This window comes from Pongo pygmaeus, chromosome 7 (genome assembly GCF_028885625.2).
Source record: "Pongo pygmaeus isolate AG05252 chromosome 7, NHGRI_mPonPyg2-v2.0_pri, whole genome shotgun sequence".
Classification (NCBI taxonomy): domain Eukaryota; kingdom Metazoa; phylum Chordata; class Mammalia; order Primates; family Hominidae; genus Pongo; species Pongo pygmaeus.
Genome location: NC_072380.2, coordinates 85,478,563 through 85,496,000, shown reverse-complemented (window position 1 = coordinate 85,496,000; position 17,438 = coordinate 85,478,563). Strand labels below are relative to the sequence as shown.

At 43.9% G+C, this 17,438-nt stretch overlaps 1 protein-coding gene across 1 annotated transcript in view; it reads right to left on the bottom strand.

The window, feature by feature from the left end:
• Positions 1-15,695: 15,695 nt before the first annotated feature.
• RDH10 (retinol dehydrogenase 10) overlaps positions 15,696-17,438 on the bottom strand; it is a 28,911-nt gene continuing 27,168 nt past the window's right edge. Inside the window, exon 6 of the mRNA XM_054498170.2 lies at positions 15,696-17,348. Within this exon, the coding sequence (XP_054354145.1) occupies positions 17,225-17,348 (124 nt within the window). The 3' untranslated portion in view covers positions 15,696-17,224. The remainder of the gene's footprint in view (positions 17,349-17,438) is intronic.

The following is a 17,438-nucleotide window of genomic DNA, read 5'->3' as shown; positions in this document are numbered from 1 at the left end:
CTCTCCTTCCTCTTTCTTTCTCTTCTTCCTCTCCCTTCCTTTTCCCTTCTTTTTACCTTTTTACTTTTAGAAAACTATGAAGTATTTCAAGCATGCAAGAAAGAATAAAGGATAATATAAAGAAAACCCAATTATCCATCACCCAGTCTGTTCGAACTTAGTGAGTATTTTGCCATATTTGCTTCTGCTCTATATACTTTGAAAAGGAAACACAAAGCATTATACAGCGGAAGCCCTGTATAGTCGTCTCTCACCTGATCTTACTCTTTTTCCTCTAAGGAGATAAGCACTACCTGAAACTTGGTGCTTAGCATTTTGGGTATGCTTTTCTACTCTTATTTAATATGTGCATCCATAAATCAAAATAGTTTTGCATCTTTTTTTTTTTTTTTTGAGACAGTCTTGCTCTGTCACCCAGGCTGGAGTACAGTGGCGCAATCTTGGCTCACTGCAACCTCTGCCTCATGGGTTCAAGCAATTCTCGTGCCTCAGTCTCCCAAGTAGCTGCAATTACAGGCAGGTGCCACCACGCCCTATTAATTTTTATTTATTTTTATTTTATTTTTTTGAGACAGAGTTTCACTCTTGTTGCCCAGGCTGGAGTGCAATGGTGCAATCTTGGCTCATTGCAATCTCTGCCTCGGGGGTTCAAGCGATTCTCCTGCCTCAGCCTCCCGAGTAGCTGGGATTACAGGCATGTGCCACCATGCCCAGCTAATTTTGTATTTTTAGTAGAGACAGGGTTTCTCCATGTTTGTCAGGCTGGTCTCAAATTCCCGACCTCAGGTGATCCGCCTGCCTTGGTCACCCAAAGTGCTGGGATTACAGGAGTGAGCCACTATACCTGGCCAGTTTTGCATCTTTTAAACTGTAAATACATGACATTGTATAATGTGTCCTTCTGCAGTTTACTTTTTGTATCCCATAATAGGTTTTGTAAAACAACAACAGTACCTTTTCTTTTTTTTCTTTTTTTGAGACAGAGTCTCGCTCTTTCGCCCAGGCCAGACTGCAGTGGCGCGATCTCGGCTCGCTGCAAGCTCCACCTCCCAGGTTCACGCCATTCTCCTGCCTCAGCCTCTCCAGTAACTGGGACTACAGGCACCCGCCACTGCGCCTGGCTAATTTTTTGTATTTTTAGTAGAGTCGGGGTTTCACCATGTTAGCCAGGATGGTCTCGATCTCCTGACCTCGTGATCCGCCCGCCTCGGCCTTCCAAAGTGCTGGGATTACAGGCATGAGCCACTGCGCCCGGCACAACAGTACCTTTTGAGGTGTATCCATGTTGGTGCATATAACAATAGTTCAATCCTTTTTTCATTGTTTCGTAACAATTAATTTAATGAACATATCACAATGTATTCATTCTCCTGTTAATAGACATTTAGGTTGTTTCCAATTTATTTATGCAAAGATGCTACAATGACATTCTTGCTGACATCTCCTGTGCCCACATGTGAGGATTTCTCTAGGCTTTCCGTCTAGGGGTGTGCTGTTGGATAATTCAGCATGTGCTGAATTATCAGTTTTGTTGGGTGTCAGAGGTTATATGCTCTCTCCAGCAATTATGAGAGTTCCTGTTGCTCTACACCCCGGACGACTATTTGTGTCGCTGGGGTTCACTTTTGCAATCTGGTAGCCATGAAACGGTATCTCTTTGTGTTTGTTTTTAATTTTTTTAATTTATTTTTTCTTAAAACAATTTTTTTTTTTTTGTAGAGACAAAGTCTCACTATATTGCCTAGGCTGGTCTTGAACTCCTAGCCTCAAGTGATCCTCTTGCCTCGGCTTCCCAAACTTTTGTGATTACAGGCATGAGCCCCTGCACCCAGCCTCTTTTGTGGTTTTAAATTGCATTCCCCTGATTACTACAATTTCTAATGAGGGTGAACATTTGTTTATTGATCCTTTACTGCAGTTTTCTAGTCTGTGGCCTCTCTCCCAGCTGTTTTAAAGAGGTGGGGGATGTGAAACAGGTTTGGGAAAGAACTAATAGTTTCAGCAACCATACCAAGAAAGAATAATTAGTTTTGTTATTCCATAAATGTGCAGTGGTTGGCTATAAGTGTAAGAGAATCCATGTGCCATTGCTGTCATATTTCCTTGTCTACCAATCTTGCTTTATCAATTCTGCACTGCCTTCACCAGCAAAGTCTCATTCCCCAATTTGTCCCTAACCAACTCCAGTGCCAAAGGTGAGGTTCAGTTGCCTAGGATTGGCTATCCTTGGCCCCAAAGGCTTGCTACCTGCCTGGAAAAGTCTTTATCTCCAGCCAGTGTGCTTTGTTGGTGTTTTAATACTAACTTGGAGTTACTTTCATGGAATGAGCACAGCAAATCTAGACACTCTGCCTCTAGATTCATGATGACTTCCTCCCTTCTCTAAAAGTCAGGGTTCTAAATATTAGAATCTCTAAATTTCACATGAAAACTCAAAGACTTTCATGAAATTCTAAAATAGTGAACAGCATCATCTGTTTATACTTACTGACTTTATGGCTATGTTCCTCCCACCCCAATCAGGGCCATTTTTTCCCCAAAAAGAAAGTGGTATTAGATGCTGGGCCTGGTGGCTCACGCCTGTAATCCCAGCACTTTGGGAAACCGAGATGGGTGGATCACCTGAGGTCAGGAGTTTGAGATCATCCTGGCCAACATGGTGAAACCGCATCTCTACTAAAAATACAAAAATCAGCCAAGCATGGTGGCGCATGCTTGTAATCCTAGCTACGTGGAAGGCTGAGGCTGGAGGATCGCTTAAACCTGGGAGGCAGAGGTTGCAGTGAGCCAAGATGGCACCACTGCCCTCCAGCTTGGGCGACATAGTGAGACTCCATCTCAAAAAAAAAAAAAAAAAGGAAAAAAAGGTAGTATTAGAGTTTGTATCTCTGCTCTTTTACCTTAATTTATAAAGCACACTGATGTTGCATGGGTGAAGGAATATGACTGGCATCCAGTCTCCCCACTTGGCCCAGGGACTCCCTAGAGTATGGCAGCCTCTTGGCTTACGGAATTCAAATTGGACCTCAGCAATTTTAAATGATGGCATATCATAGAACTCTGGGGTATTACATGCATATTCTTAGACACGAATGCTAAAACTTGAATGTTGAAAGTTTATTAAATATGTTCATTCATTCTGCCTTTAAGAATATGCTCTATTGGAATATAATTTACATACTATACAATTTACCCATTTAAGAAGTGTGATTCAATGATTTTTAGTATAGTCACAGATACGTGCAACCATCCCCACAGTCAATTTCAGAACAATTTTATCACCCCAAAGAGGAACCCCATACCCTTTAGCTATCACACTCCCGTCTTCCCACATCTGGTCCTGCATAACCACTGATCTTTCTGTCTCTATAGGTTTTGCCTATTCTGAACACTTCATATAAATGGAATTGTATATAATATAAGGTCTTTTGTGTCTGGCTTCTTTTATTAAGCACAATGTTTTCAAGGCTCATTCATGCTATAACAGGTATAGTACTTCATTCCTTTTTATGGCCGAATAATATCCCATTGTATGGATGTGCCACATTTTCTTTATCTATTCATACACTGACAGACATTTGGATTGTTTCCACCTTTTAACTATTGTGAATAGTGCTGCTACAAACATTCGTTTACAAACTTTTATTTGAATATGTGTTTTTAATTCTTTTGGGTATATAGCTAGGAGTGGAATTGCTGGATCATTTGAAAATTCTGTGTTTAACTCTTTGAGGCACCACCAAACAGATTTCCACAGCAGATGCACCATTTTACATTCCCATCACCAATGAACAAGTGTTCAAATTTCTCCACATCCTTGCCAACACTTATTTTCTGTTTTTCAAAAAATATTATTATAACCACCTTAGTGGGTGTGAAGTGGTATCTCATTGTGGTTTTGATTTGTATTTTTCTAATGATTAATGATGTTGAGCATCTTTTCACATGCTTTTTAGCTATTTATATATCTCCTTTGGAGAAATATATATTCAAGTCTTCTGTCAACCTTCTAATCGGGCTGTTTGAATTTTTGTTGTTGAGTGGCATGCATTCTTCAGTTAACATTTTCTGAGCACAAATTTTGTGCCAGGCATGGGACTGTGGCACTTGGGAGGAGGAATGCAAAGATGAATAAGGTACAGCCCCTGTCTCGCAGCTGCCTTCAGCTGTCATGTGCACAGTGAGTGACTCTAGCAAGGGACCCTGCATGCCGAGAGTTCAGTGGAGGGAAAGAGATGGCACTTCCACCTGGCCAATTCTGGGGCTCTCTGGAAGGAGTAAGGCCTGAGCTAGGCCCAGGGCAATGGGAGCTGAGTGAACTTGGGAGCCAATGTTGGAGGTGGGAAAACAGTAGGAATGCCTGGCCAGAGCCCAGGGATCCCCAGGGAGACAGTGAAACCGAGAGAATGTCAAGTGTAGAGGTGGAGGAAGGCACGTGGGTAGAGGAAAATGCATAAATGAGATGATACACAGTTAAAAATTGATAGGGAAGCCAGGCGCAGTGGCTCACGCCTGTAATCCCAACACTTTGGGAGGGCGAGGTGGGTGGATCACCTGAGGTCAGGAGTTGGAGACCAGCCTGGCCAACATGGTGAAACTGTGACTCTACTAAAAAATAGCTGGGCATGGTGATGCACTCCTGTAATCCCAGCTACTCTGGAGGCTGAGGCAGGAGGATCACTTGAACCTGGGAGGTGGAGGTTGCAGTGAGCTGAGGTCGTGTCACTGCACTCCATCCTGGGTGACAGAGCGAGACTCTGTCTAAAAAAAAAAAATGAACAGGGAGCTGGGTGCAGCTATAGCCTGTAGCTCTAGCTACTCAGAAGGCTGAGGTGAGCAGATTGCTTGAGAACAGGAGTTTGAGGCTGCAGTGTGCACTGTGGTGGGGCCTATGAATGACCACTGCACTCCAGCCTGGGCAAAAAAGCGAGACCCTGTTTGTAAAAAAATAAATAAATAAAAGACAAGGTAAAGCTACCAAAAAACAAAGAAAATGAATGGGAAGTTTTGCCTGATGACTGTAAGTGCCTGGATCATGAGTAACAAGGTGCCAAGAATTGCCTGTAGATGTAGCAACAAGTGGGTTGTACTGACCTGTGGTTGGGCTGTTATACTCAAGTATATGAGTATGCCCAAGAAAAGGTGGACCAAATACCTTGGAGCCCAGAGATGTCCTGTTTCTTACTAGGGAGTGTCTACATTAACAGCTGGGCTGGTTTGCAAGGCCTAGAATGGTTGGTGTGGCCTCACTCCCTGGCCCCAGGGTCTCTGCTCAGCTTCTCTGGAGCCACAGCTGGCTCTGCTGGCTGCCTTTGCACTGTCCGTTCCCCAGTAGTGCCTCAGCCTCACGGCTCCTTGTCAAATCTCAGGTCATCTACGCATCTTCACCTACAGAGGTGAAGGACCAGAAAACTTCTGGGAAAAGTCAGCCTGGCTTCGTTACTTTCCACCCTAGGCCAGTCAGAGAGCTAATTTCCAACTGGGTAAACTCCTTCCTTATCTTGGCAGGAAGACAGGTGTGAAGGACAGTAGCTCATGTGCCCTGAATACCTACTGGGTACCAACCACTCCAAGGGGAGGAAGGAAAGCAAGATTCCACCCTGACTCCAAAAGGCTACCCAGTCCAGCCAGGATCAAACACACCAGGAAGCATAAAATCTGCATTCCCAGGGTTGATCAGCGCCGCTCAGCGCCGAGTTGTTCCAGTGGGCAGGTCTATGCAAACCTACCTCAAAGTCTGAGGAAACTGAGAGGCCCAAGAAAGAGGCTGACATATCCATTTCTCAGAAGGAAACCTTTAATAAGGACTTAGAAACAGAAACCATGATTGTGACAAGATGGTGGATCTGCTTGGCATTACCTCTCAAACTCAAAACCTATATACCGTAGAAAAAGAAGCTGAAGCTGACACCTCAGGGAAAAGCAAGAATGCTATGGGAATCTGCCCAAGGGCAGGATTTATGGTTGAGGTTGTTTTGACCTAAGGGCAGGATTTACAGTAAGTACGTGCTCTTACACAAGGAACCCTAGACACAATAGAAACCTTAGAGGCGTTCCTGGAACTGGGGTTAATTAGAAGTCAACATGGCAGATCAGCCATGTAAAGCATGCAAGATGCAGTTACTTTAGCCTCTACATGAGTGCCCCTCAGCACTGAGGGGTGTTCACGGTGCGACTGGGAACAGTCTTTGGCCATGGAGTGCTTGTCTTCTCTTTTTTTGAGACAGAGTCTCACTCTATCGCCCAGGCTGGAATGCAATGGTGAGATCTTGGCTCTTTGCGACCTCCGCCTCCCAGGTTCAAATGATTCTCCTACCTCAGCCTCCGAGTAGCTGGGATTACAGGTATGTACCACCATGCCTGGCTAATTTTTGTATTTTTAGTAGAGATAGGGTTTCACCATGTTGGCCAGGTTGGTCTTGAACTCATGACCTCGGGTGATTCACCCGCCTGGGTCTCCCAAAGTGCTGGGATTACAGGCGTGAGCCACGGCGCCTGGCCCATGGAGTGCTTTTCTAGTAGCATCTCGTGAGACCAGTGCTCCAAGTGACACACTTGGGAAATTGTATCTTATGGCGTCTTGTACATACTTGACCTTATGTCTGGGTGTGTTACCAGTGGAAGGTATCTGAGTTACCAGCAGTGAATCCGTACAGGTCTGCGGCAACCTCAATTCTTAGCTCTTCAGAAGAAAGAATTCGACTGAGGGGTTAAGGCAGAAGAGGAGACTGAGGCAAGTTTCAGAGCAGGAGTGAAAGTTTATTTAAAATGGCTTTAGAACAAGAAAGAAAGGAAAATACACTTGGAAGAGACCCAAGAGGGACACAGAGGTCAAGTGCGATATTTAACCTTGCTCCTAGGACTTTACAGGCTGGCCCCTTTCCCATGCTTCTTCCCTTCGTGTGGGCTGCCCATATGTGCAGTGCCCTCCTTACCCTTGGAAAGTGAGCATGTGCAGTGTGTTTAGGAAGTTGCATGCATGCCCATCTGAGGCGTTCTTCCCATTTCCAGTGGAATGCCCTAGAAGGTCATACTCTGCCATTTTGTCCCTTAATGCACATGCCCAGGAAGTTGATTCTCCCTGGCAGCTGCATTCAGTTAACACTTTAGTGCAATAGGTGTGGACCATCAGGAAACGGCCTCTCCCTAGCCCTGGCTGCCAGTTTAGCACTTTTAGAGAGGCAAAACAATAATTCCCAAACCGTCACTCGCCATTCCTAGTGGGTGAGGGAAGGCCCTCTCCTGTTCTGCTCATGCCTGTCTAACGACCTGTAACAGGTGCAGCCTAGGAGTGGTCAGGGGAGCTGGAGAAACCGTGGAAGCCAGGGAAGACATTGCTACATGGCTTAGAATATACACATAGCAAAATCTTTGTACTGTTCATAGAGAAATTATTTCATCTAAATATTTTGGCCTTTGGTGACCTGAGAACAGGGGACTTCTGTGTCCTGGCCCCCTTTGGGTTTTCAGTCCCCAGCATGTGGCATCAACTAATAGTGTTTGTTCTGTGATCTGTCCTGTCTTGTCATAGGCAAGCATGACATAGAGTTAAGAGACCATCTGCTGCAGCTACTCATAGATGGAAAGCTGTCTTCTCAATAGTGGCTCCAAAGGCCAGGTCATTCTGATCTTTTCTTAAAAAAAGAAAAACTGCAGTAAAATGCACATAACATAAAACATACCATCTGGATCATTTTAAAGTGTATAGTTCAGCAGAGTTAAGTATATTTACACTGTTGTGCAAGCAATCTCCAGAATTTTTTTTCATCTTGCAAAGCTGAAACTTTGTACCCATTAAACAATAACTCCCCATTCCCGCTTTCCCACCAGTTCTTGGCAACAACCATTCTACTTTCTGTGTCTATGATTTTGACTACTGTAAGTACTTCATATAAGTGGAATCTCATGATACTCACCCTTTTATGACTGGTTTATTTCACTTAGTATAATCTCCTCAAGGTTCATCCTTGTTGTGGTATGTGTAGGAATGTCCTTCTTTTTTAAGGGTGAATAATGTTTCACAGTAAGTATATGACACATCTTGTTTAAGCTGTTCATGCACCAATGGAGCTATGTGGTGGTTCCACCTTTTAGTTACTGTGAATAGTGTTGCTTATAAATACGGGTGTATGAATGATCTCTTCAAGACTCTGCTTGCAATCCCTTGGATATATACACAGACATAGAATTGCTAAATCATATGGCACTTCCAAGGTTTAATTTTTTGAGGAACTACCATACTATTTTTTATAGCGGCGGCACCATCTTACATTCCCTCCAAAAGTACAGAGGGGTTCTAGTCTTTTAAGTAGCTCTTCTAAGAGCAGAGTGTGTTCTCTAAATAGGTTTCACTTGAAGTTGGAAATATAGATCGTTTTCTTCTCTGAGTCTCTTACAACTTTCTGCTTCCCAAAATTCCCAGTATGTCAATAATTTTGATGGCAAATGGATCTAATTTTAGGGGCCTGATACAATGAGAAAACACTAGAAATCCCAAGGCTGATAAAGAAATCAACTTCAGCCTGCAAGCCTCCACTGCCAGGGAGAGCAAAGCAAACTGGCCTGGTGAACCCTGCAATTTTGTGCATTTTTCTCTCTAGTTCACCAGAACCTCTCCTTTTCTTTTTAAGCTGACATTTAACTGATCTCTGAAGTTACTTAAATTCTTTTTCTCATACATAACATACTTCTTCCCTTCTAAGATAAATCACTTCAAACTGACATTTCCTCATGAAGAATAAGCCAGAAGCACCCACATTGCACAAATTTCTTATTCATGGCTCACTGAGCTAAAACCTTGAGGTGCGAGTGAAACTCATTCCCAAAAGCCCAGTCCCGGAGAGGGAAACCTGGCGGATCCCTCTTCTCCAGAATGTGCTCAGTTCCCTATGGCCTCTGTAGCAGGTAAGGAGAAATGGTTCCTGGGCTTTCAGCTGGCTGTGGGAAGGTCTTCAGGGACAGACTCCAGGCGGTGGTGGAGCAGGAAGTTGGAGCAGCTGGAGGAACTGTGGTTAGGGAATCTCCCCCGGGGCTGCGGCTTTTGCTCCATCTACTTCCTTCCCTGACAGCGGTATTCATTTCTTCACTCCCTGGCCAGGTTCTGCATTTCCCAGCTCTCAGTCCTCAAGGGCCTCCGCTTCAGGAGCGCTCAGGGCAGTGGATTGGGCTCCCAGAGTGGTCGTGAGAAAAGCATCTCAGGTCCACTTCCGGGGGTGTTTCAAAGACCCCCTCAGCATACTGCAGTGAGTCCGAGGAAATTTGACAATGCCAAACCATCGCCAAAGTCAGAGAAAAGGGTAGAAAATAAAGGTGGCTTCTGGAGAATAGGGACCACTACTCTTTTTTTTTCCCCGCCGAAAGGATAAGCTTTCCATTGTCACTGCAAGCCAGAAGAAAATGGTGTTTACAGGGGTCAGATGGAAGTTCTCTCTGTTTGCATCTGTCTCAATGTTTGTCCTATTCAGAACCTGGCTAACTTGTTTTACTCTCTGAACTTTCCAAGACTGGCCAGATATTCTGAGGGCTTGGGAGGACTCTCCTTGTTTAATTTTGGTAGAAGCAGCATCTGTGCGGTTGCCTTACAAACTTTTCTGGCCTTTGGTAACCTCTTGCATACAGGTGAGGTTGATTAGAGCAAAGGCTCAAAGAGCACATAAGTAGTAAATTCCTATGTCCTCATAGTTCGTTTAGGAGCAACAGGGCAGGAAAAAGGAATTCTTTGGTGCACAGACTTGGGAAAGCCCCATGCTTGGGTATTCCTATTTCACAGACCACCAAGTATTTGAAGAGCACAAAGGGCCATGAAGATCAACATTTATTGAGCATCTACTGTGTGCTTGTGTCTACGTGAGGTGTTGGAACTAAGACTACCGAGATCAATAGAACAGGACACTTGTCTTCAGATGTACCAATAACTAATTGCAACACACTAGGTACTTGCAGTAGAGTGAAGACTATATTTGGTCTTTGTCCCTAGTTTCTGGCACCGAGCTCCTAAAACCCTTGGAATTTCCAGAGTGACACGAGTGTCTCTTGTTATTCATAACTGGCCTCTTTACATCCTACTTGAGTCTATGCTAATGCGGTGGACAGGGTGGGCCCTTAGAGAGTTTCAAGGGAGGAGTTGAAGTTTCAAACCCCGTCACTTCTGGGGAGAGAAAAAGGGGTGGAGACTGAATTGATGGTTTGGTGAATTATGTCTACATAATAAAACTTAAGTAAAAACTATTTAATGAGGAGATCTGGAGAACTTCTGGGTTCGTGAACACGAGGTGTTGGGAGGGTGGCTCCTGGGGAGGGCATGGGAAGCCCGCGCCCTTCCCATAGGGCTTGCTCTGTGCATCGCTTCCATCCGGCTGTGCCTGTGCAGCCCTTCTAATAAACTGTAATCAAGGACTGCATAGTGTTTTCCTGAGTTCTGGATCATTCTAGTGAATTATCAAACCTGAGCAGGGGTCTTGTGAACCCTGAATTTGTAGTCAGCTGGGCAGAAGCATGGGTAGCCTGGGGACCCCATTTGCGATTCTCTGGCCGGTATCTGAAGTGGAGGCAGTCTTGTGGGATCGAAACTTTAACCTGTGGGGCCTGCACTAACTCTGGGAAGTGTTAGAATTGGACCGAACTGTAGGACATCCAGTGGGTGTCAGGAAGTAAGAATTGTTGGAAACACAAAACAGTACTATAAATAGAGATTCTGATCTAGGTACTGTCACTATCCATCCCCCATCATCACTGTTATGTTGAACGAGATAAAAGTGCCTTTTTTGTAGGTCAAAAGAATTCAGTCACAGCAATTTCATATGATTCAACCTAATGCAATCTATTGCACACCTCCAAGGTGTGGTAGGCACAGTCCTAAGTGCTTATCTGTGTCCTCCCACATTCCTCACGATGCTCTTGATATAGGTACTGCTGTTATTCCCAGTGTACCCATGAGGAGACTGAGACTTACGAAGGTTAAGACAGAAACCTGGGATCCATGGCTAGGGAGATGCAGAGCTGGACTTGCACTCAGGTTGTCTGACAACAGACCCTGAGTGTATTCGTTTACTAGGGCTGCTGTACCAAAGCTTCACAAACTGGGTGATACTTAAAATAACAGAAATCTATGCTTTCACAGTTCTAGAGGCTATGCATCTGAAATCAAGGTGTCAGCAGGGTTGGTTCCTTTTTGGAGGCACTGAGGAAGGGTCTGCTCCATGCCTCTTTTCTAGCTGCTGGTCCTTGATACAATTCCTTGGCATTCCATGGCTTGCAGCTACGTCAGTCTGATCTCTGCCTATTGTCACATGGCATCTTCTTTCTGTGTGTGTCTGTGCCGCTTTGTATAAGAATACCAGTGATGGGATTTATGGCTTATTCTAATCCAAAATTACCTCAGCTTTTTTCGTTGTTGAGACAGGGCCTCCCTCTGTCGCCCATGCTGGAGTGCAGTGGCATGGTCACGACTCACTGCAACCTCAAACTCCTGGGCTTAAGCGATTCTTCGGACTACAGGTGTGCACCACCACAACCAGCTGATTTTCTCATTTGTTGTAGACATGGGGTCTCACTATGTCATCCAGGCTGGTCTTGAACTCCTGGACTCAAGTGATCCTCCCACCTCAGCCTCCCAAAGTGCTGGGATTACAGGCATGAGCCACTGAGCCTGACCAAAATGATCTCATCTTGATTACATCTGCAAAGACCCTATTTCCAAATAAGGACACATTTGCAGGGACTAGGGGTTAGGATTTCAACATATCTTCTGAGGGGACTTGATCCAATCCACAACACTGAGCTCTTAAGCAGGAACTCTGTGGCTGCCGGATACTGTGCTGTCAACATACGTTAAGTATGCCTGTGTCCAGGCAGGACTCCCATCTGCTCATTAGCCTCCTGGACCACTCAGGCCCTGGATAAGCTGGGCTGGCCAGGAGATGGCCACCTGCTAGCAGAGGGCTGGGGTGGAGGAGCCAGGCTCGGGTTCCTCCCTAGGGGGAGGGGATGCCTGCTAAGTGGCATTCAGGTGGACCACCCATGAGGTATGGACAAGGAGAGGGGCATTCTTCATGGCTGCTATGCACACACATTTCTCCCTGCAGCATGGTTTCAATCACCTTGACAGGAAAACCTCAAACTTAGAATCTGGGCTGAAGATGCTTTGTTTTTCTTGCTAATCAATTCTCTTGCGTTTTGCTAGTGGTAAAAATGTTTCAACAGTCACAGCTCAAAAGCCTGTGAGGAGCTCCTGGAAGACATTAAGTTCTCTACAGCAACGGAGCAAGTTAAATGAGAAATAATTACTCAATGAGCAGGATTCTCTGGCCTGTGTGGCTGTGTGTTGTCAATGATTTCCCCCAAATAATAGATGAGTTGTGAAATGTGTAAGTGCTTTGGTATAGTTATTGTAATGTAGGAACTGCAATCCCCAGAAAGCGTCATAATAAACAGTAGCAAGACTGTGATTCCACACTGCTCTGCCGTGACATTTCCTGGTAAAGCTGGGAGTCACTGCATGTCCACCTTGACCCAGGACCTGCCTGAGAGGTTCTTGGCCCGCTGTGAGTTTAGTGCTTCAAGGACCAGATAGGAACCCGTCACTTTGAGCACCCTGACAGAAGCTGGTCTTGTCTCATCTTTTTGGCACATAAAAATAGTTCATTTGCACTAACATGTATCCATTTGGTGACACTCAAAGTGCATTTTGTTTTTCCCCAGGGTTCTGATGAAACATTGCCTGCACATCTAAGCGAGTCATGCTTCCGAGGCCAAGCAAAGAAAATTGCCGAAGACCAACAGTTTCCAGAGTTCACTCAGGAAGAAATTTTCCTTTGGTCCTTTTAACAATGGATTCAGTTACTAGAAACCCGAGTGCACGGTTGAAGCCTCCATGTGCTATCTGTTAACACTGCCCTTCACCTTTTGGGCCTCTGCCCCAGGGCTGGCCACACAGACTCTTTTTCTTGGGCCAGACTGAGGTTTCTCAAGTGTGATTCAGCCTGGGGACTAGGTCCAAGCAGAGGAGAGAATTGTTTCTAGTCTGATTTCTCCTTGGGAGGAGAAAGTTCCCTTCTTAACTTTACTCTGTCACCTTTTACACCTTCTGCTGCTGCTCCCCCACATTCCCCAAGCTGGGTCCTTGGATCTCCACTCATTCTGTGCTTTCCCCCTCCCAGGTTTGTTCACTTCACAACCTCTATGTGGATGACTTCAGGATCCCAGCACCAACCTGTTTCCCGAGGGCCAGAGTTAACATTCGCCTGTCTGCCAGCTATTGTCACCCGGCATCTCAAATGCAACATTTCTAAATCAGATTCACTGTTGGTGAATTCTGTTCTTCCCACTTAAAACCACTTGGCTCATCTCGAGTGATAAGCTATCTTCAGTCACCTGGGCTTGCAAGTTCAACCTCCTGTGGTATCAGTTGCTCAGCCTGGGTTTCTCGCTCCATTCCCTATCCCCCTCTCTTGCTGGCCCATTCTTAGCACCTCCCCGTGGACTACTGCAATAACTTCCTTCCTCACTGCTCCCTGCTTCTTGTGCCTTGAAATTCTTCACAGCGGCTTCATTGATCCTATTAACTCACAACTCTGCTCCTGTTACTTTCCTGCTAAAAAAAACTTTCTAGGGCTTCTCTCTTCTGTATCAAATGAAGGGCCCATTCCTCAGCCTGGAATGAAGGCCATTCTCAAGATGAGATCTCCTTAGGGAACACATGTCATTCTCTTCCCATGTTCTATGCTTCAGTCATATTGAGTATAATCTACCTTTTTTGATCTCTGGGCCTTTCCTGAGAATCTGTTCCCTGGAATCTGCGAACTCCCATTCCCAAATCCATCCACTGCATCACCAACCTTTCAGGCCACCTTTCCTTCCCTTACAGAGATGTCATCATACTCTGAGGCTTCATTTGTGGCATGTGCACATAGATACTTATATGTGTACTTGTGAGTTACCTGCAGGCTCCTTGAGTCCCTGGGATGGGTGCTTCGGCAGATGCCTCGTGTGCAAATGCTGACTACGTGTGCCCAGGGCCCACATCTCACCACTTCGGAACCATTACATCCTTGCTTTCCCTACTCTTCTGATTCAGGAACAGGCAATACATTTGGCATAGAAAGAACGACCCCGTTCCCCCAACCCCTACTGATTTTATATTTTGTTGGAGGCAAAAGCAAATTTCCAAGATTCAGGTCAACACCAATTTAGAATTATTTCTGCCAGTTGGAAAAGAAAACATTTTCTTTTAACTTGAGAAAATTTGAAAGCTACAGCCTTCTAAGGAAACAGGATACCTAACACACACACACACACACACACACACAAACCCAGCCTGGCTTTACGTAGCTCAATCCTGTCAGGCTAATCTAATCTTTTGTGACAGAACAGCAGACCTGGTAGCTCAAGGGGGAAAACAATAGTTGGAATTTATGTTTGTTGGCTTCAAAACTTTTGATTCCTGGGTCCCACTCAATATAATTATCATTAAATTGGTTGAAAGGTTAGAGAAAGGGAGAGTGCCAGTATGAGCTGGGGGTGGTGCTCACAGACAGAGGTGGTGCTCCTTAGGGGATCAACCTTGAGTCCAGTGGCCCTGAACGTTCACATGAATGGGCCAGATGACAAAAAAGAGAACATATTCAAAGTCAGCATTCATGTTAAGGGGTGGGGGCAGGTAAAGATAAATAACCAGCCAGAAAAGCAACCTTGGCAATTACATAAGTGATCAACACAAACAGGCAGACTTGTCTAGAAGAGATTTCATGTTTAGAAACAATGACGCACACAATCAGCAATGTAGCATTAATAAGAACGTGATATTGGGATGAAGAAATGCAACTTGTAGGAATTCCATAGTTCTAAACCTGCATTAACTGTATCCCTTTCCAAACTCCACAGCTAAAGATGGGAGGGAGAATTTGGACAACATTCAAGGAAGAGCCACAGAAGTGATGTAACTGGGCTGAGACATGGGAATGAAAGACTTCTACAAAAAAGTTAAATGAATTAGTTTATTGAACTTGGAGATGGACACCCTTATAAGGGCAATAACAAACAAAAATAGAAATAGGTTTAAGTTACAACACACAAGAATAAAATTAGATGTAAAGAAGACTTTCCTCAGTTTTAAGGTGGATAAGTGGGTTGTTAAATTATAACAGATTTCTCTAGGAGGGTCTGGTGTACTTCAGGCTCGCTGGGAGGCAGACCTGGATAACCTCTGAGTATATCTGTCCCCACCTGGCATTGTTGAGACTCCTTCAGAGTACTTCTTTAGGTCCATGATTGAAAATTAAGAGGCAGCCAGTGCCTCCATTGTTATAAGGGCCATAAGATCTGGTTATCTTTTATAAAGAGAAATGGAATCATATAAGAGAGCTCTTCCTCTAGTCCTGCATTGGGAACATTAGCACACACCAGGACCTTTCCTATATGTAGACACAGTGCAGATTTGATCTGTGGTGCAGCCAAACTAAAACACAGGTCATGGCATTGTTTCCCCACTTTTGGTACAAACAAGCCCTTAATCAAGTATCTAATCTAGGGACAGTAACATCGGCTATTTAAGTGCAGGCACCCTCGGTTGTTAATGTCTGTTTCCCAACACTATTCCATTCCAACATTTTTCTTCACCTAAAGTGGGATAATGATCATAAAAACACAATAATTTTCCTTACAACACTGCTGATAACTAATAATCACACAATTGCATGTAAGTTAATTCTTTAAATTTAATCAGTCATTTATAAAACTCCCCAATTAGTAAAAGTTGGCTTATTTTAACAGCCTTAAACATTGGCCACTATTTAAACAAGACATTCTAAAAAAAAAAGCAATCACATAATAGTTTATAGTAATTTACAAGTGGATGGTATACATTTAGATACAGAGGTAGAAGTTCACTTTTACAATGTTTCACTAATACACATATACCAAATTCAAGGCACAAAATAGTTTGCTTTACAAAAAAATACTGTAAAAATGTCATTTGCTGTTCTACAATGTGAATAAACCTTTCAAAAGAATCTTTACACCCTTCCATACATATGCCATAGAATAAGATTTCTCCCTCTCACTAATCATAGTTGGCACAAAAATGGGGACTTTTCAATGTAGAAGTTCCCATTTTTACAAACTGTTTCTTTGCAGAGCTGCTATGTATTCTAGATAAGAGTCCATCCAAAGAAATGAAACACAGCAACTTCCTGAGGAAAGGGCACTTTCTGTATGCAGCAAAATTCATAGGTAGAAAATGCATGATCTTTTAGGATAATTAGGTCTCCAGACACTTAATGAAGTATATCAGAGATAAAATTAAAAATTCAAGGCTGGGCGCAGTGGCTCATGCCTGTAATCCCAGCACTTTGGGAGGCTGAGGCAGGTGGATCACAATGTCAAGAGATGGAGACCATCCTGACCAACATGGTGAAACCCCGTCTCTACTAAAAATACACAAATTAGCTGGGCGTGGTGGCGCATGCCTGTAGTCCCAGCTACTTGGGAGGCTGAGACAGGAGAATCACTTGAACCTGGGAGGCAGAGATTGCAGTGAGCCGTGATTGTGCTACTGCACTCCAGCCTGGTGACAGAGCGAGACTCCGTCAAAAAAAAAAAAAAAAAATTCAGCTAATACTTTAGTCATTGTGACTTTAAGAAAGAGACTTGGTCACCTTTACTGTAACACTCAGACATCATTTACTTCAATTGATGGAGATTTCAAAATTCCTTTTCAAAAGAGCTAAACATACAAACACCATGAAAAAGCCACCTAGGCCTTGCAAAACGGAAACTTAGAAAACTTGAGAAAATACAGCACTATCAGTCCTTGAAATTGCAAAGATGTCAACTGGCTAGAGTTTAATAACAAGAATGAGTAAACTCTATGGGAATTCTGAAAAATCACACACATGAAACAAACAGTCTAGTTATCATTTCTAGACTTCCTGCTCATTAAAAAAAATAATGGTATCCTGAAGATGTCACACTGCTTCTCTACAGATTTGACTGGTTTTTGGGTTTTGCCTAAAAGGACCCTGTTGGCAACAACCTAAGTTCACTTGTACTGATCACATTTTCCAAGTACTCTAGTCGGTTAATTTACACTTTATTTTTTTAAAAAGTTGATTTAAAAAAGAAACAACACAAGTTTAGAATCCATAAAATGTCAGCAATGCTGATGTGCACTGGACTGAAACATCTTGATCATCTTCTGATAGAAGTAATATTCCATACAAAAAGATTCTTAGATTCCATTTTTTGCTTCATTATTGTTTGTGGCTTGCTTTCTTTGAGCAATAAAGGGGTACATACACTTGTCCGCTCCTAGGAACCGATACATGCACACAACTGCTTCAAATGGTAGGATGCTAAAAAAGGAAAGTCACAGCTGTTAGCAAACTTGAAGTTTCAATTAAGACATCGGGCAGGCATGGAGAGACCCAGTCAGTGAGGGAACC